The sequence below is a fragment of the Pongo pygmaeus genome, chromosome 20, assembly GCF_028885625.2.
Source record: "Pongo pygmaeus isolate AG05252 chromosome 20, NHGRI_mPonPyg2-v2.0_pri, whole genome shotgun sequence".
Taxonomy (NCBI): domain Eukaryota; kingdom Metazoa; phylum Chordata; class Mammalia; order Primates; family Hominidae; genus Pongo; species Pongo pygmaeus.
The window spans coordinates 45,189,479-45,212,225 of record NC_072393.2 but is presented as its reverse complement, the minus strand read 5'-3'; the positions used below and the strand labels follow the sequence as shown (position 1 = coordinate 45,212,225).

General features: G+C 45.3%; 1 protein-coding gene across 2 annotated transcripts in view; it reads left to right on the top strand.

The window, feature by feature from the left end:
- Positions 1-4,762: 4,762 nt before the first annotated feature.
- The window catches only part of LOC129019674 (galactoside-binding soluble lectin 13-like), a 28,861-nt gene continuing 10,876 nt past the window's right edge, over positions 4,763-22,747 (top strand). The window contains exons 1-2 of one of the 2 annotated variants that reach the window (XM_063658946.1): positions 4,763-4,860; positions 7,800-7,897. In XM_063658946.1, coding sequence (XP_063515016.1) covers positions 4,813-4,860; positions 7,800-7,897 — 146 coding nt within the window. In that variant the 5' untranslated portion in view covers positions 4,763-4,812. The remainder of the gene's footprint in view (positions 4,861-7,799; positions 7,898-22,747) is intronic. The other variant, XM_054462710.2, reaches the window with a different exon arrangement.

The following is a 22,747-nucleotide window of genomic DNA, read 5'->3' as shown; positions in this document are numbered from 1 at the left end:
AGGATGTGCTTTGTTAAAAATGTGTTTGCAAGCAGTATGCTTGGTAAAAGTCATTGCCATTCTCCAGTCTTGAGTACCCTGGGACACAATGCACTGCGGAAGGCCGCAGGGACCTCTGCCTAGGAAAGCATGGGTGTTGTCCAAGGTTTCTCCCCACTGAGACAGCCTGAGATATGGCCTCGTGGAAAGGGAAAGACCTGACCATTCCCCAGCCTGACACCTGTAAAGGGTCTGTGCTGAAGAAGATTAGTGAAAGAGGAAGGCCTCTTTGCAGTTGAGATTAGAGGAAGGCATCTGTCCCTTGCTCATCCCTGGGAATGGAATGTCTTGGTGTAAAACCTGATCATACATTCTATTTACTGATATAAGAGAAAACTGCCTTACGGCTGGAGGTGAGACATGCTGGCAGCAATACTGCTCTTTACTGCACTGAGATGTTTGTGTAAAGTCAAATAGAAATCTGGCCTACGGGCGGCCCCGTCTGGGAAGCGAGGAGCGCCTCTGCCCGGGCGGCCCCGTCGGGGAAGTGAGGAGCGCCTCTGCCCGGCCGCCCCATCTGGGAGGAGAGGAGCGCCTCTGCCCGGGCGGCCCGCTCTGGGAAGCGAGGAGCGCCTCTGCCCGGCCGCCCTGTCTGGGAGGTGAGGAGCGCCTCTGCCCAGCCACCCTGTCTGGGAAGTGTACCCAACAGCTCTGAAGAGACAGCGACCATCGGGAGCGGGCCATGAGGACGATGGCGGTTTTGTTGAAGAGAAGGGGGGGAAGTGTGGGGAAAGGAAGGAGAGATCAGATTGTTGCTGTGTCTGTGTAGAAAGGGGTGGGCATAGGAGACTCCATTTTGTTCTGACTAGGAGAAATTCTTCTGCCTTGGGATGCTGTTGATCTATGGCCTTTCCCCCACTCCCCTGCTCTCTGAAACATATGCTGTCAACTCAGGGTTAAATGGATTAAGGGCGGTGCAAGATGTGCTTTGTTAAACAGATGCTTGAAGGCAGCATGCTCTTTAAGAGTCATCACCACTCCCTAATCTCAAGCACCCAGGGGCACAAACACTGCAGAAGGCCGCAGGGTCCTCTGCCTAGGAAAACCAGAGACCTTTGTTCATGTGTTTATCTGCTGACCTTCTCTCCACTATTATCCTATGACCCTGCCATATCCCCCTCTCCGAGAAACACCCAAGAATCATCAATAAATATTTCATAAATTAAAAAAAAATATATATATATATATATATATATATCTGACACCAAGAAAAAAAAAAAAAAAAAAAGAAATCTGGCCTACGTGCACATCGAGGCACAGCACTTTTCCTTAAACTTATTTATGACACAGAGACCTTTGCTCACATGTTTTCCTGCTGACCCTCTCCCCACCATTACCCTATAGTCCTGCTACATGCCCCTCTCCAAGATAGTAGAGATAGTGATCAATAAATACTGAGGGAACTCAGAGACCAGTGCCGGCGTGGGTCCTCTGTAAGCTGAGCGCTGGTCCCCTGGGCCCACCAGGGATAAGAGACTGAGGAAAAAAATAAGACACAGAGACAAAGTATAGAGAAAGAACAGTGGGCCCAGGGGACCAGCACTCACCATACAGAGGACCCGCGCCAGCACTGGTCTCTGAGTTCCCTCAGTATTTATTGATTACTATCTCTACATTAAACCTCCAGTGGTTGCACTGTGGACCAGTCTTGGGGTCTAGGGGACAAGGACATTCAGGGGCTTGAGGCTGTGGGTCTTTACCAACAGGCATAGAATTTTCAGAACTAGAAACTCTGGATCAGCTCAGGAAAGCTGCCTCCTTCTCTGGGAGCTCCTGGAGGCCTCACCTGGTACTCCTTGTCCAGCACTGAGATGCACAGATTAAATGGTTTGCCATCCTAAAAATGCACATTGTAAGATTTTATCTCACATTTCCAGACCCCAAACTCAGAACTGTTCAAGAGAACCCAATGGCCAAGCTGCACTCAGAAATGGAAGATGATGTCTGCGTCCTTATCCAAATCTCTTTCCCCCTTTCCCCAGGGCAGACAGAAGACTTCCTGGTGATACTGCAGACCTCTTTTCTGTGGGGCTGCTTTAGCTCCTCATGCCCTCAGCTGGTAAGGAGTTCTGCCCCTCATCCCAGATGGAAACTGAGCCACAGTGACTGACCTGAGCCTATGAGTTGTCCATTCCCTAAAAATTCTATGCCTCTTGATAGAGAGCCACAGCCCTAATCCCTAGCGTCCTCCTCCCCTGGGCCCCAGGACTTGCCCAGAGTGCAGCCACAGCAGGTTTCATGCCTGGTGCTGGAGGTGCTCCAGGACCTGCACCTACACCGTGCCTCCATCCTGCCAACTAGACATTTCCACATCACTACATATGAGTTCAGCCCCTTAACAAATGTTCTCCTTTCTCCTCTACCCCTCTGCCATGGACCAAGGAGTACTCACACAAAAGAAAGGATCGGTGTCCCTCTGATTGTCACACAAGAACCGACAAGGACACAGGTTGTGTGTGTAGCACCTGCCAGGGAATTAAGAGCAGGTGAGAGGGGCATGGCCAGGTGCGACCTCCCTTCCTGTAGCAGATTCCCAAGGTACAGGAGATTAGAGATCAAAGAACAAACTCTCAGGACTCCCTTTTCCACCCTACCACAGTCAGGGCTCCATATTCCTGAGGAAATGGGGTTTGGACAATAGTTATAAGCAAGGGTTTAGCAGCCAGGCTGCCTGGATTCCAGTCCTGATTCCACTTTATACTGGCAGTGCCACCTTAGATTTATTACTTGCACACTGCCTACCTCAGTTTCCCCCATCCAAGGAGGATTGTTAGAAATTTCTACTTTGTAGGGTAATCTCGGTAATAGAGGTGTTAATATATGTAAAACCTTTAGCCTAATCTTTGACATGTGTATGGCCTGTTAGGGGTTACCCAAAAGAAGAGGAGGGTCCTTGTAGAACACGTCCCTGCCTTCGATTTCAACTCCGCAGCTGTGAAAACAAGACTTAAGGATGTAACAGTAGAGAGATTCACTCCAGTGAGAACCAATGTTTGTTGAAGAGGAGAGGGAAATGATAAAGAACAGGAAACCCCTGTGTGTGGGATGCACACGTAACACAGTCATCAAGGGTAATGGATGTCCTTCCCAGAAGGTCCGCAGATTGTTGAGAGCACAGCCTCAGTGCTTGCACAAATAAAGAGTGTGGATCAGGATCATAACTGGACACAATCTACAAGTGGTAAATTTTTGTTTTCTTTTGAGACTGGGTCTTGTTCTGTCGCCCAAGCTGATGTGCAGTGGTGTAGTCAGAGCTCACTGTAGACTTGCTTGAACTCCTGGGCTTCAGGGTGCTCATGTCTCAGCCTCCTGAGTAGCTGGGATGAATCAGGTATATGTCAGTATGGCCATCTGATATTTAAAGTTTTTCTAAATAAAGGATCTGGCCATGATTCTCAGGCTGATCTCAAACTCCTAGTCTCAAGTTATTCTCACATCTTGGCCTCCCAAAGTGGTGGGATTATAGGCATGAGCCAGTGAAGGCAGCCACTTAGTTGATTAATAGCCACTGTAAGCTGTGTCTGATGGTTGATTAAGTCTCTGAAACCAGGTCCCCCAGTGTCCTCCCCTAGTGAGCCAGGATCTGCCCACCATCCTGGTGCACAATGGGAATGACAAGCTTGGCTGGAGGACAGGGAGGCTGAACCTGGGAGGCAGGAGCCAGTGGTGACTGTTCAGACTCCACCTGAGGAACCATCACCCCCATAGTCTGTTTTCCTCTCCCCAAATCTGGTTTGGAAGAGGCACCCGAGGATTCACACATTCTACTCTCATAAATGCTCAAGACAAATCCTCAGTAACTCATGATCCCCAAGATCCCCACCAGTTCTGCCACCTGGGATCCACATTGACACAGGTGGGAAGATGCACAGCTGCTTCATCAGAGGTGCTGCTGTGTGGAGAGGAACCTTCCCATGCACAGAAGACCACATGCATGTTCCCAGTTCAACACCCAGTCACATCCCAGCACACACACCCACAGTCACACAGAGCCAGGCCACTCACTGAGTCACACATACCTGCTCACTGTGCATATAAGATGCTCATGCACTGGTCCAGCTGTGCTCACACACACACTCACATTACAGACAGGAAGACAAAGCAGAATTACCTGCCTTACTCTCACTCACACACCCCACCGGTCCTGGTGGGCCATCCACCTCCCTCCTAAAGACACAACATCTCTGCAGAGTTCACTCTCATCAGACACCATCACATGCTCACAGAGGGTTACACTAGTCCAGGATCCACACCTCACACCCCACAAGCATCTCAGATATTATAGCCCCAGGGGCTCTCTTGCACACGCCCACAACTCTCAGTAAAGCATTCACAATAGAAATGCTCATATTTTCATCTCAGAAAATGCCTCCTTATTTGTTCTTGATTTGTGAGGCTTGAGATTATTGAAGATTGTGCCTTTTCATCTCACCTATAGCCCTGACATTTTTCCTCCCTCTGGGAGACTGCTATGAATTGTGTACAGGCTTCTGTGTGATCCTCTTGAAGCTGCAAAATTGAAATGCTCTCTGTCAGCCCTGCACTCTGGCTATTTCTGACTCAAAGACACTCCCAGCAAGCTTTTTCTGCAAGATGAGAGTGGCTAGGGTGTCAGAAACAGGCTCAGTCACAACCATGTCTGTTTGCAGGCCTGTGTCTGTGATGCAGCAGAAATGACAGTGAGGGAGGTAACAGTGGGAGGAAGGGGTCACCAGGGAAATGCACAGATGACAATGATGGAGTGAGGGTGAGGGGTTTTGAAGTCCAGCCTCCATGCCGCTCATGAAGCCTTTTCTCCACTCTGCAGAATCTACCAGGAAGGTGTGCATTTTTCTAATTTGTACAATGGTAAAATAACAAAAGGTGGGGATTCTGAGGAAAGGCATTATCCCTAGAAGGTAATGCTTCTCTTTGTCCCCAGAGGTTCTGGGAGAGTACCTGCCTTGATCCTCAAAAGGACCTGTGGAGAAAGGTAGAGAAAGCCATTGTGTCCTGAGCCCACATGAGGCCCCTTGGCTCTGCCAGGTGTGGGCTGTTCCCATCTCTCTCACACTTGGGCTCTAGCTACATCTTCTGCTTTCTTTCTGGGTGTTCATGTGAATTAATGTTTTAGAGATACTGCTCCTCCTGCAGATTCAGGGGGAAAGGTGAGATTCTTAAGTACAGTTCTTGATTTGTGTGCAAGTTTCAGACCCATGTGAGGAGAGGTATGGGTGTAGAACTTGAGCTGTAATGCAGCCTTCATCTGGGGTGAAGCACCCAGAAGCCCTCTTGAAGTTCTCTTTCTGTGATGAGAGGAAGCATTATTAAAACCTATATTGGAATTTAAAGATGGAACGAATTAGAATTCCCTCCCTTCCTCCCTGCCTCTCCTTTCTTTATTTTACTCTTCAGTTTCATTGTCAGTGATTTTAAACCATTTATAGAAAACTTGATCCTAGCTTCCTAGCTTCCAACTGTATATGATGATGAGTAATTATTAAAGTAGCACTCTGGCAACCACCCGATTCCAGGCATGGCCCACTGCTAACACCCCATGGATCCAGCGTGTTCCTTTCCCACCACATGACCTTCTTGCATGCTCGGGTGAACATGCTCCTGCCTTTCTTTTATGATCTCCTTTTTTGAGGCCAGGAAGGTGAATCTGAGCCTTGGCCTCAGGAGTCTTTATGGGGCTCTGTGGTTCAGTGACCGTATGTCTGACTTCAATCTCCAGCCCTTCCAGAGGAATGAAAGCTCATGATCCAAAACTCTCACCTTACATCCCATTGTTGGTGTGGTTCAGAGTGCCCACCCTAAGTTCCCTGTGACTGTCTGGCTGCCCCAGGGCCCTCACCCTAAATTACAGTGTTATTATCTGGGCAACCCTAGGCTCCCAGGTAAACAAGACACTCCTGTCAGGCACGTGCATCAGGGGCTTACAGATTATCTCTCAGAAGCTGAGGGCAAAAGCCAGGCAGAGGTGTCTCTGGACAAGATTCAGTTCTATATTACAGAGCCATATTGATTTCTTTCCCCCATAAGCAGCTGTCCATAGCCTTTATCCTTCTTTCTATTGAATTGTTAGTCCTTTTTTATAAATTGATTTCCAGGAGCTCTTTTTTGTATTAAATTAATCATTTGTCTGCAAAGATTGGCAGAGATTTTTTTTCCCACTGTATTTGTCTTTGATGATTTTGAAAGTTTTCTGTGATATAAACTTTTAAAAGTTTTATCTGTTATGTTTAGTTGATTTTTATATGTGATGGCTTCTGGACACTAAGACATAAGACATAAGGGCCTTCCCCATCCTAAGTTTATCTTTTTTTGTTTTATTTTTATCTCATTTGGATATTTGAGTCATTTGGAATTTATCCTGATGTACTTTATGAGGTAAAGATTAAAACTGGATATTGGATATTGAGACAATTGATACTTAATTGTCTCAACACCTTTGACCAAATAGCCTACCATCTCATCAATTTAAGTGTAAGATCCCACTGTATCATCTATTAAGTTGTGTTTGGCTCTATTTATGGACTATCCTCTTGTCTCTCCGACTCAGGTCTCAGGTCTGTCTGACTCTGTGTGTGCCTGCAAGATGCTATTTGGATGACTGAGACTTTGTCATATGCTTTTTAATATCTGGTAATGCTGATTCCCCTTTGGTGTTTTCTTTGTTAGAGTTTTTCTATCTTTTCTTGCTGGAATGTATTTCCATGTGAATTTTAGAATCAACTTATCAGGCTCAAAAATAGGTATTTCTGCTGATTACCAAATTAATTTTTAAATTTAAAACAAATATTTCTTTCTTATATTGTGAATTATTGCTATTCAAGAATTAGGATACTCCATTTATTTCTTCATGAGTTTTCTTGTATCCTCCAGAAATTAAATTATTCTTCCAATAAGTCTTACACAGTTCGCATTCAGGTTATTTCTAGCTTTTTCTCCTGTGGATATTTTAAATGAGATTATGTCTTTGATTGTATCTTTTAAATAACTGCTTTGGATAGTAGTAACTCTGCATAATACCACATAATAATGATAATCACGGGTGCCGTTGTCCTTTTCCCAGTTTTAGGCAGGTTTTAGCATTTCCCCCATGAAGTACAAGGTTGGTTTTCCAGCTATATTAGGTGTATTTTGCCATGTAAATAAATTTCTAATTTATTTTTATGTTTCATTTTTTCCCACTTTTTGTTCTGTGTTTTGTTTGTTTTACTTGATTGGGAACTGTATTGGGAATGGTGGTTAAACTACGTCAATTGCCTTTTCAGTATGAAGATAATTGTATGCTTTTTATTAGGCTTACTACTATGATGAATTCACAGAATTTCATAATATTTTGGTCCACAAAATGATCCAGGAAGTGAACCAACCTGGTCAAGGTGTATTATTCTGTTAACACCATGTGCTAGTGATTATGAATATTCTCTTGAGGGTTGTTGCATCAATATTCACCAAGTGACGTTGCTATGTACTGTTAATGTTTGGTCTTTGTCAGCTTTTCAAATTGTTTTTAAGCTCACTATATGTGACTAATTTAGAGTTTTCATTAATTTTTTAATGCTCCAAAATAGTTTAAAATGCACTGGGGAGATAAATTATGTTACTTGTCCAGAAAAAGGGATATACTTCCTGGCCATTGACATCAGGCTTGGCCGTTTGACTTAATTTGGCCTGTGAAATGTGAGCAACAGTGACGAGTGTCACTTCTGAGCAGAAGTTTGAAGAGCGTTGCACCATTGCTTCATCAGTGTTTTCCATCTTGCCCCAAGAATGGGATGTCCCAACTAGTCAAGGCTCCTTCAGGCTGCATCCTACAAGGAGCAAGATGTGGAGCACAGCCACCACTAGCTCCGAGCAGGAGAGTGATGTAAGTAAAAAAAAAAAATTTAAAAAAAAAAAAGAATCTCGTTGTCATAAGTCATTGAGATTTTAGTGATGCTTATTACTGCAGCAGAAGCTGATTGATGAAGCCAAACTTCATCTTTTGGGATCTTAGTTCCCAAAAAAGGATGCACTGAATGCATCCTTTTCAGTTTCACGAACTCTGACCGCCAATCATTGCTGATAGGCTTTCTCTTTGGAGTTGCCCAGATCAGGGCTGGGGGTGGCAGAGAATGAAATTCAAGTGTCCCAGACAGGTGCAACTGGGTGAATATTGCAAAACATAGGATATTGTCTTTAATACCTTATAAACATAGGAAAACATCTCTGACTTAAATCTGAATAGAATGTAAATCTTTTGGCCTACTCGTTTTGTTTTTTTGTTTGTTTGTTGCTTTGGTTTGGTTTTGTTTGTGTGTTTGTTTGTTTGTTTTGAGACAGAGTCTCGCTCTGTCACCCAGGCTGGACTGCAGTGGTGCGACTTTGGCTCACTGCAACCTCCACTGCCCAGGTTCAAGCGATTCTCCCACCTCAGCCTCCTGAGTAGCTGAGATTACAGGCGCCCGCCACCACACCTGGCTAATCTTTTGTATTTTTAGTAGAGACGGGTTTTCACCACGTTGGCCAGGCTGGTCTCAAACTCCTAACCTCAGGTGACCCACCCGCCTTGGCCTCCCAAAGTGCTAGGATTACAGGCGTGAGCCACCGCACCAGGCCGGCCTACCTGTTTTAAATGTCAGAAAGTTTGTTCATATTCTTTACTACTGAGGCTATACAGGAAGTCATCTATTAGGTTTCATTCTCAAAATTAAAATGCACATCATTTTGAACCAATTCTTCCATTTCTCTGTAGTTATCTTCCAATATAAGTATTGGGAAGTTCATAATGACAAGAAGGTTGATTAGAAAGCTTAATATGGCAGCATTTGTGAGAGCAAAATATTGGAAATAACCTCAATGCTCATGTAAAGGGTCAAGTTGAGCAAGTTTTGGAAATCCTTCTAGAGGGATATCCTGCAGTCTTTCAAAAATGAGGCAGCACCATGGATAGATGATTTCTCCAAGATCTACTCTTTGAGCACAAATCAATTCTAGTTTCTAAAGAGTAATGTATAGAGAAACTTATGCCAGAATTTGTTTAAAAACAAATGAAAGCATATATGTATAGACACACATATGTAGATATACATGCTTCTATAAGCATAGACTATGTATAGAAAAAGAGTAGAGAAGCCAATAATACGCTCTGAGGATTGGGGTTCAGGAGTGAAAGGAAGACTCAATTTTTGACTGACTAAAGCAATTTTATTCATGTGACATTTTATCTATTTAGCCTCATGAAAATGTAAATAACAGCACACATAGAAATGAGGGCTATGGGTGAAGACTGAAGAGATTCTTCACCTTTGGGGAACTGGCAGATGAGCTGACCTTGACTGTGGCCAGATGAGGGAAAAGAGATGAGGGTGGCAATGCAAGCAGAGGGTGCTGTGTGATGAAAAGCCTGGGGCAAGAGTTGTTATGGAAGATGTTCCCCATGGGTCTTGTGGGGCAAGCTGAGGGAGGGCTACCTTCTGCCCCCACAGGGGCCGGGTCCTGGGAGCTCCTGGGGTGCTCACCTGGTATTCACTGTCCAGCACGTAGATGTGTAGGTCAAATGGTTTGCCATCCTCAAAGGGCATATTGTGGCATCTCACCCCATGCTTCCAGGCCCCACACTCACAGCTGCTCATAGACCACAAAATGGCCAAAGTACACTCAGTACACTCAGAAATGGAAGGCAATGTCTGACTTCTCATTCATCTCAGTGTGGAAATCCACCTGCGGCTGTGGGTCATTGCTGAGGGCAGAGCATACAGTGTGTTGGGCAGGTCCCTCCCTTTGGGGGCACACAAAGGACACACACACAAATCCCTTCCCCCTTTTTCTTAGGTAGAGTGAAGTATTGGTGCTTACACTGCAGGCTTCATCCCTGTGGGGCTGTTTCAGCTCTTCATTCCTGAGGAGGTGAGATGCTCTGCCTTTCATCCCCAAATGGAAACTGAGCCACAATCAATGGCCAAGCCTATGAGTTGTCCATTTCCCTAAAGTTCTATGACCCTTGATAGAAAAAGAGCCACTTCTCCAACCCTTGAACTTCCTCCTCCTCTAGAGCCCAAGAGTGGCTCACAGTACAGAAACTGCAGTTCACATACCTGGTGCTGGAGGGTCTCCAGGACCTGCATTTACATGGTGCCTCCAACTAGAAATTTCCACATCACTCACACATGGAGTGAGCTCCTGAGCAAATGTTTTCCCTTCTCCTCCATCCCCCTGCCATAGACCATGGAGAACCCACATGAAAGGGAAGATCAGTGTCCCTCTCATTGTCATGCAAGAATCATGGAGAAGGAGACTGGTCATGTGTATGGCACCTGCTAGGGGATTGAGAGTGGATGAGAGGGGCATGGGCAGGTGTGCCCTCCTCTCCTGTAACAGATTCCTGTGGTGCAGCAGGTCAGAGATCAAAGGGCAGATTCTGAGCCTTACCTCTTCCACTCTAGCACAGTCAGGGCCTGATATTCCTGAAGACATGGGGGATCTTAGTTAAGAGCAGAGTTTCAGAAACTGGGCTGCCTGGATTCCATTCTTGATTCTGCCTCTTACTAGCAGGGAGATGTTAACTTTTTTTAACTTCTCTTTCTCAAAACAGGGTCTCATTTTATCACCCAGGCTGGAGTGCCGTGATGTGATCAGGGCTCACAACAGCCTCAACCACTCAAGCTTAAGGGATCCTCCGAGATCAGGCCCCAAGTAGCTGGAACTACAGGTGCACACCACACACTCAGCTAAATTTTTATGTTTTTGGAGAGTTGGGGTTTCATGATGTTGTGCAGGCTGGTCTGTATCACCTGAGCTCAAGGGATTCTCCTGCTTCAGCTTCACAAACTGCTGGATTACAGCATTATGTGGGGAAAAGAAAGAGATCAGATTGTTACTGTGTCTGTGTAGAAAGAAGTAGACATAGGAGACTCCATTTTGTTCTGTACTAAGAAAAATTCTTCTGCCTTGAGATGCTGTTAATCTGTAACCCTACCCCCAACCCTGTGCTGCCTGAAACATGTGCTGTGTCAACTCAGGGTAACATGGATTAAGGGCTGTGCCGGGTGTGCTTTGTTAAACAAATGCTTGAAGGCAGCATGCTTGTTACCTAATCTCAAGTACCCAGAGACTGCGGAAGGCCGCAGGGACCTCTGCCTAGGAAAGCCAGGTATTGTCCAAGGTTTCTCCCCATGTGATAGTCTGAAATATGGCCTCATGGGAAGAGAAAGACCTGACCATCCCCCAGCCCGACACCTATAAAGGGTCTGTGCTGAGGAGGATTAGTAAAAGAGGAAGGAACACCTCTTTGCAGTTGAGATAAGAGGAAGGCTTCCATCTCCTGCTCATCCCTGGGCAATGGAATGTCTCAGTGTAAAGCCAATTGTATATTCCATCTACTGAGATAGGGGAAAACTGCCTTAGGGCTGGAGGTGGGACATACTGGCAGCAATACTGCTCCTTAAGGCATTGAGATGTTTATGTATATGCCAATCAAAAGCACAGCACTTTTTTCTTTACCTTGTTTATGATGCAGAGACATTTGTTCACGTGTTTACCTTCTGACCTTCTCCCCACTATTATCCAATTATCCTGCCACACCTGATAATGATCAATAAATACTAAGGGAACTCAGAGGCTGGTGCCAGCATGGATCCTCTCCGTATGCTGAATGCTGGTCCCCTGGGCCCCCTTTTTCTTTCTCTATACTTTGTCTCTGTGTCTCTTTCTTTTCCAAGTCTCTCATTCCACCTAACGAGAAACACCCACAGGTGTGGAGGGGCAACCCACCCCTTCAGGTTAGACACTCCACCCAGCCAGCAGTGCAACCTCAGATCCACTACTTGAATGCTCCCTACCTCATTTTTCACAGTATAAGGGGGACTATCAAAAACCCCTACTTTGTAGGGTGTTTTCAGTAATACAGCAGTTAATATATGTAAAACCTTTAGCCCAGTTACTGGAATGTGTATGGCCTGTTGGTTATGACCTAGCAAAATAAAGAGGGTCTTTATGGAACACGGACCTGTGATCAATTTCAAGTCTGAAACTGCTGAAACAAGGCTGGAGAATGTAATGGTAAAGAGAGTCACTCCAGTGAGAAACAACACTTGCTGAATGAGAGAGGGAAATGAACAGGAAAGAACAGGAAACACTTGTGTGTGGGAGGCACATGCATCACAATCATCAAGGGCCATGGACCTCCTTCCCAGAAGGGGCACATATTGCTGAGAACACAGCTTCTGTACTTGCACACATGGAATGTGTGGGTCAGGGAAGGGATTGGAGGGAATCTATAATTAAATGATGTTTTCCCTTTTTGAGACAGGGTCTCACACTTTCACCCAGGCTGGAATGCAGTGACATTATCATAGCTCACTGCAGCCTTGAACTCCTGGCCCTCAGTGATCCTCTCGCATCAACCCCCAAGCAGCTAAGACTACAGACATGCACCACCATGCCTGGCAAATTTTTAAACTTTTGAAAAGATAGAATCTCACAGTGTTTCCTAGGCTGGTCTCCAACTCCTGGCCTCAAGCAATCCTGCCCCATCGGCCTCCCAAAGTGCTGGGATTACAGGCCTCAGCAAACTTGTTGATGACTATCCACTGTCAGTTCTGCCTGATCTGAAGCTAAACATGTTCCTTTCTTGTTTTTGGTGATTTCGTCTCTGAACCCAAGGGTCCCAATGTCCTTCCCTAGCGAATCAGGATTTGCTCACCCTCCTGTCACACAAAGAAAAAGATAGGCTGGGGTGGGAGACAGGGAAGTTGAGCCTGGGGGGCAGGAGCCAGTGGTCACTCTGTGCATACTCCTCCTGAGAATCCACTGCCCCCACAGTCTGTGTTCCTCTTGCCCACTCTGCTTGGGAGGAGGCACTTGAGGATCCATTTTTTCTGCTCTCACTAATGCTAAGAGATGAGTCCTTGGTACCTCATGATCCCCAAGATCCCCACCAGTTCTTCCACCGGGGATCCACATTGACACACAAGGGAAGATGCACAGCTGCTTCATCAGCTGCGATGTGGGGAGGAAACTTCACATACACAGAAGGCCACATGCACGGTCCCAGTTCAACACCCAGTCACATCACAGCACACACACACGCACACACACACACACACACACACACACACAGTCATACAAAGCCATGCCACTCACTGAGTCACAAACCCCTGCTCACTGTGCATGTAAAGATGCTCATGCACTGGTCCAGCTGTGCTCACACACACATTCACATCACAGTCATGAAGACAAAGCACAGTCTCCCCCACTTACACTCAGGGACATGCCCGCCCATCCTGGTGGGCCGTCCACCTCCCACCTAAAGTCATATCATCTCAGCAGAGATCACTCTCATCAGACACCATCATGTGCTCACAGAGGGTTACACTGGTTCAGGGTCTGCTCCCCACACCCCACAAGCATGTCAGATACCATTTCCCTAGGGTCTCTCTATCATACACCCACAACTTTCAGTAGAGCATTCACAATGGAAATGTTTATATGTTTATCTCATAAAATCACCCTTTCTTATTTCTGTGTGGCTTGGCATTATGGAAGGCTATTCCTTTTCAACTCACGGTTAGTAGTTTCATTGTTTCCCTCTGGGCAGCTCTCTGGAATTGTGTCCGGGCTTCTGTGCGCATCTGTTGGAGTTGTAACATTTAAATATTCCCTGTCAGCCCTGTGCCTTGGTTTCATTCCTGATTCTAAGAACCTCCCATCAAGTTTTCTCAGCAGGGTGAGAAGGGGTGAGATGTCAGAAAGAAGCTTAGTCACAACAACATACCGTGCATCTCTGTGTCTGTGATGCAGCAGAAATGATGGTGAGGGAGGTACCAGGGGGAAGAAGGGGTCACCAGGGAAATGCACAGATGAGGATAATGGAGTGAGGGTTGTGAGAAACAAACTCATCCATCCAAACCCAAAGAATGGACTCAGAGGCCTGGAGAACAGCAGAAGTGAGACTTTTAATTTCAGTCTTGCAAGATCAGGTGTCTAGCATGCAGGCACACCCGGGACGGTTTCAATGAACAATTTATTTCCTAGTGTGCAAGTCCCTCCCTCAGTTCCTCATTAGCTGAGTACTATGGAGTTACAATCTTCCTGAACTCTGCCTATTGGGGTAGTTGGATTAAGCCTTCATGTATGTTCTTTTGAGTCTTTCTGTTGCATTTTGTTGCAGCCCAAAGTGCATTGCAACTGTCTCAGGGCTCTTTAAACAATTGACCTATGGCCCTGGTGGCAGCACTTAGCTGATAAGAAAGGGTACAATTTTCTATGCTGCAAGCTAGCCTAAACTAAAGTCTTTGGTGGGGTGGGGAGGGGGTAGTTGAGGGGGTCCCGATCGAAAGGCACCTGGCAGCTGGGTGAAAGGGAAATCAGGAAGGAGGGGGGTTGGTGGTGGCTTGGTACATTCTGCTTCTTTATCTCTTGATTTCCATGTAGCCTGCTTAAACCTATACTAAGGCACTTAGAATTGAAAATGGGCCACTACATACAGGTTATTTTCTATAATTCCCTTCTCTTTTGACCCTTCTGTGTCTCAGTTTTATCTAAATTACTTTGTTTTTTACTAAACTACTTCATTTTTTAAGCTGTTTCAGAAGTTATTTACTTTCCTTTTCATAGAAGGAGGAGTTTAACTTGGTTTCTAATAATAATAGATTATTTTGTTGGGACATTAGGGGCATCTGCTTACTGATAGCTGTTTTAATTCACCTTAGTGTAAAACCCCTCATGCAAGGATAATACAACATCCTATGGCTGTTAGAACCCCGGCTACAATTACAAGAGCTGTAAGAATTGAAGCTATTATTCCTTTCAATTTTTCAAACCAACCTTTTACCCAATCAGAAAAAGGGTTGTTTATTCCTGCATTTTCTGCCAGCTCATTGGCCAGAGTTGTTAATCCTTGTAGCGCCTTTGTAATGGTTCCATCTGGGGCAGTGTTTTTGGGAATGAAAGTACATTTTCTGCCCAACATAACACATACACCACCTTTTTTTGCTAATATGTCCAGTGCAATTCTGTTTTCCCAAGCCTTTTGGCTAGTGGCATCTAGCTGGCTGGGAGCTAGTTGGCTGACAACTTAAAGGCATCTCTAGTGTAATTGATGAATTTTTGTTGATTATAATAGGTGTAATTGATTCAATCTACATTTTTGTTAATAGTTGACCACCGGAAGAATACTGACTTAAATCCAGCATCTATTTGATTTTGAGCCTTAAATTCATTAGGCACACCCCTGGGGACTTTTATGGAATTAATATTTATATTGGGGTTAAAGGAAGTTGTTAAATCTCTCCAGTCTGGATGACCATGAGTTTCTTCAGGTATGTTATGGAATGCCAGGGTGAATGGAATAGCCAATTGTATTAAAGCAGAAGTCCTGGTCCAGTTGGACAGCAACAAGTTATGGAGGTTCGCTTTCCCACAATACCACCTGACATCTGGCCGGGGTATAGTTATGAGGTTCGCTTTCCCACAATACCACCTGACATCTGCCCGGGGTATATGAAGAGCTGAATAGTTGCCATAGTTTGGCTTGCCGGCGACATTTAGGATGTGGGTGCAGGTTGAGGGCTTCTCCATGGGTTCATTGAACCTCACCCCCTGTCTAGAGAGACAAGAGGAATGATTCATATTTTCTTTTTTTTTTATGATTATACTTTAAGTTCTAGGGTACATGTGCACAACGTGCAGGTTTGTTATGTAGGTACACATGTGCCATGTTGGTTTGCTGCACCTATCAACCCATCATCTACATTAGGTATTTGTCCTAATGCTATCACTTCCCTAGCCCCCTACCCCCTGACAGGCCCCGGTGTGTGATGTTCCCCTCCCTGTGTCTATGTGTTCTCATCGCTCAGCTCCCCCTTATGAGTGACAACATGTGGTGTAAGTTTTTCTGTTCCTGCATTAGTTTGCTGAGAATGATGGTTTCCAGCTTCATCCAGGTCCCTGCAAAGGACATGAACTCACCCTTTTTTATGGCTGCATAGTATTCCATGGTGTATATGTACCACATTTTCTTTATCCAGTCTATCATTGATGGGCATTTCGGTTGGTTCCAAGTCTTTGCTATCGTGAATAGTGCTGCAATAAACATATGTGTGCATGTGTCTTTATAATAGAATGATTTCTAATCCTTTGGTATCATCACTGGTCATTATAGAAATGCAAATCAAAACCACAATGAGATACCATCTCATACCAGTTAGAATGGCAATCATTAAAAAGTCAGGAAACAATAGATGCTGGGGAAGAGCTTTAGTTTGATATTTTATGATATTTAAAGAGTTATGGTTTGATGCCTCCCCATTCTCCTCTTCTTTTCATAAGAAACTTGCTGGAGTTCAGTTAGGCACTTCCCCAGGGCCTACTGATGCCTGGAGGAACTCAGGGAGGCAAGGGACTGACCGGCTGGCCTCCCAGGGTTCCTCTGGCCAGGCCCTGCTGGGTTTGTTTCTGGGCCAAGAGCTGCTGGTTTGAAGAGCTGCCAGCCTGTGTGGGCGCCTTCCCTGATGGGCACTCTTATTAGTAAAGGCATCCCTAGCTCTGTGCTCGCTTCCTCTTTCTTTGCTTTGAGGCACCATGTGTCCCCCTGGCAGGCTGAGACCTGCACTGTCTGTATTCCATGCCACTCCTGTTGGTGACCCAGCAACTGCAAATGGTGTCCAGTTTGTCCAGCTCTGGGAGGAGAACTAATGGCTTTTCTTCCTCTTCAGCTGCAAGGATCCTCCCCCAGCTCATCCTGGCTCTGGGAAACAGAACTTTCAAACATCCCACTTCAAAGCATCTTGGCAGACTTCCCACCATGAGCTCTCTGTACTTAGGCAATTGGAAACTGGCATCCTCTTTTGCCAGTATTGGGTTTTTAAGTTTTTCTTTGAAATGGTCGCCAGCATTTAAAAATCCTATTTCACGTAAAAAGTCAGAATTCTGGCCTCTGACAAAGCAGATAATCTGGCAACACCAGGTCAGCACTGTAAGAACAGCTGAGCATCTGTGGCCCCTTTATCAGAGTGTGCCTTCTTCAGTTAGCCACAGTCCCCACCCAGCCCTGCAGCCCTTCTTCTCATCATTTGTGGGCCCTGTAGTCATTTGAGTTTGCAACTGTAGTTCTGATCTTCCTTCTGCAGCCCCACAGCCCTTCTGCAGCCTCACTGACAGCTGTCCCCGGACTTTACAGTAAAGTAAGTAAAGACTTACTTTACTGAGGACTTACAGCCTCTCAGTAAAACAACAGCAAAACCTTAATGGTCATCTTATCCATTTACCCTTCCATAACCTGAATCCTTTCTACTGCCCCCTGACAAACAGCTGTCTAGTCTTTGCGGTAGGCAACCCACTACTCCTCAAGCATATCCCTTTCTTATTTGCATTCTCCAGTTCCCAGGCTCTGTCCCTCCTTGGTGGTGGGACTGCACCCTTTTCCTGTACCTCCTTTTTGCTTGATGCTCTAGAACCTTCCCCCAGCCCTGCTAACTTTTTCACATCCTCTCACTTCCTCTTGTACTCTTTCTTCATTTTACATTATTTTTTCTCCCCAGTCTCACTTTCTGTGTCTCTCTTTGGTCTTTGTTTTTCCAGTCTCTCCGTCTCTCAGTTTTCTTTCTTCTCTCTCTCTCTCCCTCCCTCCCTCTGTCATCCCCTGTTTCCTTTCTCCCTTACATTCAGTTTTTTCCTCTTTCTCTCTCTGGGCATGATCTGGCTGTGCTTTGTCCTGGCTCCCCCATCCATCTGCAAGATGAACAGCTTTGCCAAAATGACAGATTCATAAGTACATTTTATCAACAGCTTTTAGCAGCTGGCTCCCACACACAGATGTGCAGTGGGCTCTCTCCTGCCTTCAGGGTCAACAGTTTAACTATTTCTCTCTCTCTCTCTCTCTCTCTCTCTCTCTGGCCCTCTATATTAGCCATTTCCTCCCCTTTCTCTTTCCAATTTCCTTTCTTACTTTTTCTCTTTCTCCCTTTCCCAGCTTCTCTTTTCTTTCTTCTTACAAAAAAACCTTCTGAGCTTCCCTCAGTAATTCCTTAATTGGTTTTTTTATTCCATCCATCAGTCTTTTGCAGTTTTTTTAGTAATAGCAGGCCAGCTTTTAGTCACAAAATTAACCTTTAAAAAGCCTTGTCCTACTGGGTCCTCTGGATCTAATCCTGGGTATTTTTTATTTGTTCCCTGAGCCTCTGCAGAAATGCAGAGGGAGTCTCCTCTTTTTCTTGTTAGATCTCAAATGCTTTTGAGACATTCTGTGTCCTGGGAGGGGACTTTTTAATACCTATAATTATCAGTTCCCTTAGGTCCTGCATTTGAGCCTGATCTCTGGGGTTATTGTTATCCCATCTGAGATTTGTATTTGGGAATTTCTGCTCAGCTGCAGGACTCCTTGCCCAGGAGGATACTCTCTCTTCCAAATGTTCATGGCTGCCCTTCCAATCATTCCCCGCTCCTCCCCAGTAAACAGAATATTTATGATTAACATCATCTCAGCCCAAGTATAAAAATTGGGTCTTGGCCAGGCACAGTGGCTCAAGCCTGTAATCCCAGCACTTTGGGAGGCCAAGGTGGGTGGATCAGAAGGTCAGGAGATCAAGACTATCCTGGCTAACACAGTGAAACCCCATCTCTACTAAAAGTACAAAAAAAAATTAGCCGGGCGTGGTGGCGGGCACCTGTAGTCCCAGATACTCAGGAGGCTGAGGCAGGAGAATGGTGTGAACTCAGGAGGCAGAGCTTGCAGTGAGCCAAGATTGTGCCACTGCACTCCAGCCTGGGCCACAGAGTGAGACTCCGTCTCAAAAAAAAAAAAAAAAAAAAAAAGGGTCCTAAAAATTGATCTAGTTGCTCTGCTAAACCGAGGAGAGGAAATCTTCCAAGAGTGGCCTCCTTTCCTTTCTGAAATTCCTAACCTCTGATGGCATGTTCAGTACTTGTTAAAGACGCACTCACAAATCCAACTCCTCCCCATTTCATAGGGACTTCTCTAAGAGGGTACCTATTAGACATCTGCTCTTTACAGGGGATAGAGAAGCTTTCAATACCCTTCTTGCATTGTTCTAACTGTTTTCTTAAACCCAGATAAGGGTTTAAATGAGCAGTTGGTCTAGTTTCCTTGTGGTCTCCAGACCTCTCCCCTTCTGACTATTTTTTATATTGTTCCCTGATTTTCCTGTTTCCTATTTTGCCTGAGATGGTGCGGGGTGGGGTGGAGGAGGGCAGGGGGTGGAGGCAGGAAAGAAAAGGGGTCCCAGCATTTATCACTGTATAAGCATTCTTTATAGGATCTTTTGCTTGGAGGGAGGAACATGGGAGTTAATTCCTTAATCCAGAAAAGAGCATAATTTACTTCCTCTTGTGAGTGTGGGGCTCTATCATTAACATAGAAAATTAAAGCTTGACATAACCAATCTTCATCTGAGCCAAACTTAGGCCAACAGACAGAAGGCTGATGAATGTGGTTTTTAGGCCAGACAAAAAGCAATACTTTATCATCTTTTGTTTTTCCTGATCCCTGGTTCAGGGGTTATTCCCCCAAGCCTGTAACATCTTCCCCAGTGGACTACCTGGGGAGATGTCGGAGGGGGTCTCCTTGGCTCCCTCCTTCCTTTGTTCCCTAGGCCTCAAATTTTTGCTTCCCATTTTTGGCTGGTCCCTGGGTCTGAGTTTCCCTGTGTACTCAAACCCCTTACTGGAGGCTTCTTGCACACCCCGCAAATTAACCACTTCATCCTCCTTTGGTCGTTTCCCTCACAGGAGAACAGAACCATGGATTGAGACTCTGCACTGGCTTCATATCTGGAATACATTTCACACACACACGCTCAACCTCCAAAAATGCCCAACCACCAAGGCAGTACTTTCAGTCCAATTTTCCTACCTCGGCTCATGCACAAGGTTGCCTGTTTGCTGTGGTCCCTGCTTTTCTGCCTGTTACACTTCCATTGTCTCCTGAATAACAGTCTCAGGCTTGTCTATGGCTTCTGTGGGGAGCCGGGACATCCAGATGGAGCAGGCCACATAAATCAAGTGGGACACATCTCCCATCTTGGCTGGAGTCTCACTCCACGCAGGCACAGAGATTCCCATATGGGCCACTAGGTTGTGAGAAACAAACTCACCCATCCAAACCCAAAGAATGAACTCACAGACCCAGAGACAGCGAAAGTAAGACTTTTAATTATAGTCTTGCAAGATCGGGTGTCTGTCATGCAGGCACACCTGGGATGGTTGATAACAAATAGAAATTTGTTTAGCTCACAGTTCTGGAGCTTGGAAAGTTTGATGCTTGTTGTGCATCATCCCACAGCAGGCGTAGGAGGGACAAGATGGAAGGAGATCAACAGAACAAGCTGGAACGAAACTCACTTTTATATATATGAAAACAGATAAATGACTTCATCAAAATTTAAAACTACTGTGCACCAGGGACCAGTACCAAAAGTGTAAACAACTCACGCTATGTGCTGAGACCAGCTCCGTCGTGGAGAGCCTAACCCAACGGCGCTAGAGGAAGTAAAGACGCACACACAAGAGTATAGGGTGTGTCATGTGCATCCGTGTAAAGAGACCACTAAACAGGCTTCGTGTGAGCAACAAGGCTGTTTATTTCACCTGGGGGCAGGTGGGCTGAGTCCAAAAAAGGAGTCAGCAAAGGGTGGTGGATTGTCATTTGTTCTTATAGGTTTTGGGCTAGTCGGTGGAGTTAGGATCAATGTTTTGTGGGCAGGGGGTGGGTCTCACAAAGTACATTCTCAAGGGTGTGGAGAATTACAAAGAACCTTCTTAAGGGTGGGGGAGATTACAAAGTACATTGATCAGTTAGGGTGGGGCAGAAACAAATCATATGGTGGAATGTCATCAGTTAAGGCTATTTTCACTTCTTTTGTGGATCTTCAGTTGCTTCAGGCCATCTGGATGTATACGTGCAGGTCACAGGGGATATGATGGCTCAGCTTGGGCTCAGAGCCCTGACATTCCTTTCTTTTTATATAAATAAAAATAAAACAAAATAGTGTTGAAGTGTTGGGTTGGTGAAAATTTTGGGGGGTGGAATGGAAAGATAATGGGTGATGTTTCTCAGGGCTGCTTTAAGCGGGATTAGGGGTAGCATGGGAACCTAGAGTAGGAGAGGTCCAGTTGAAGGAGGATTTTGTGGTAAGGGGTGATATTGTGGGGTTGTTAGAAGGAGCATTTGTCATATAGAATTATTGGTGATGGCCTGGATGCGGTTTTGTATGAATTGAGAAACTAAATGAAAGACATAAGGTCCAAATAAGAGAAGAAGAAAAACAGGTATTAAAGGACTAAGAATTGGGAGTACCCAGGACATCCAATTACAGAGTGTCCAAGGGGGTTCAGCATAATTATTTGCTTGGTTGGTGAGTTTCTGGGCTCTATCCTTGAGTTTTTTTATGTTGTCATATACCAGGTCAGATTGATTTAGGTAAAAACAACACTCTTCATTTAAAAATATACAGTCCCCCCCTTTTTTTTTTTTTTTTTTGCAGTGCATAAGTAAGGGCCTCTGCAATTTTGGAGGAAAGAGATGCAAAGCCAGCAATTGTTTGTTAAAGAAGGATTAGAAATGGCTAGGAGAGAGTGAGTTTGATAGTGTGGTGGAGATAGCTGGGGAGAGGTAGAAGGTGGCATAAGAATGGGAACCAGAATAAGAGTGAGTATAAAAGTAAAGAATAGGACTTCATCAGGGTGAAAGTATTGGAGGGTACCTTGCCACTGAAGATCTTGTATCAACTTCAAGAGAGACTTAAGGTTGGCAATTTGAGGTAAAACCAGGAGCCACTAAATACCAAGAGCCTGAGAAACTGCTTGGGTGATTTGACTAATAAAGGCCGGTCTGTTATTGGACTATACAGAGGTGGGAAGGCCAAACCGAGGAATTATTCTGACAGAAGGGAAGAAATGACCGTGGTGGCCTTCTCAGACCCTGTGGGAAAGTCCTCTACCCATCCAGTGAAAGTGTCTACCCAGACCAAGAGGTATTTTAGTTTCCTGACTCAAGGCATGTGAGTAAAGTCAATTTGCCAGTCCTGGGTGGGGGCAAATACCAGAGCCTGATGTGTAGGGAAGGGAGGGGGCCTGAATAATCCTTGATGAGTAGTAGAATAGCAGATGGAACACTGAGAAGTGATTTCCTTGAGGATAGATTTCCACAATGGAAAGGAAAGGAGAGGTTCTAAGAGATGGGCTAGCAGCTTGTAACCTACATGGAAGAGATTATGAAATGAAGACAGAACAGAATGGGCCTGTGAGGCTGGAAGGAGATATTGTCCTTGGTCCAAGCACCATTTGCCTTGTGTGGGAAGAGATTGATAGGTAGAAACTTCAGTAGGAGAGTAAATATGAGTGACCAATGAGAAGGAGAAAAACTGGCCATGAGGGACAGAAGTTGGAACACTAGCTGCTTTTTTAGCTACCTTATCAGCATAAGCATTGCCCTGGGTGATGGGATCTGACACCTTTTGATGGCCCTTGCAGTGAATGACTCCAGCTTCCTTTGGAAGTAAAGTGGCCTTGAGAAGAATTTTTATTAAAGAGGCATTAATGATGGAGGACCCTTGCATAGTGAGGAAACCTCTTTTTGTCCATACAACAGCATGGTGTTGCAGGATATGGAAGGCGTATTTAGAGTCAGTACAAATATTGACACACAGTCCCTTTGCAAGAGTGAGGGCTCAAGTTAAGGCAATGAGTTCAGCTTGCTGAGAGGTAGTGGAGTGGGGCAGAG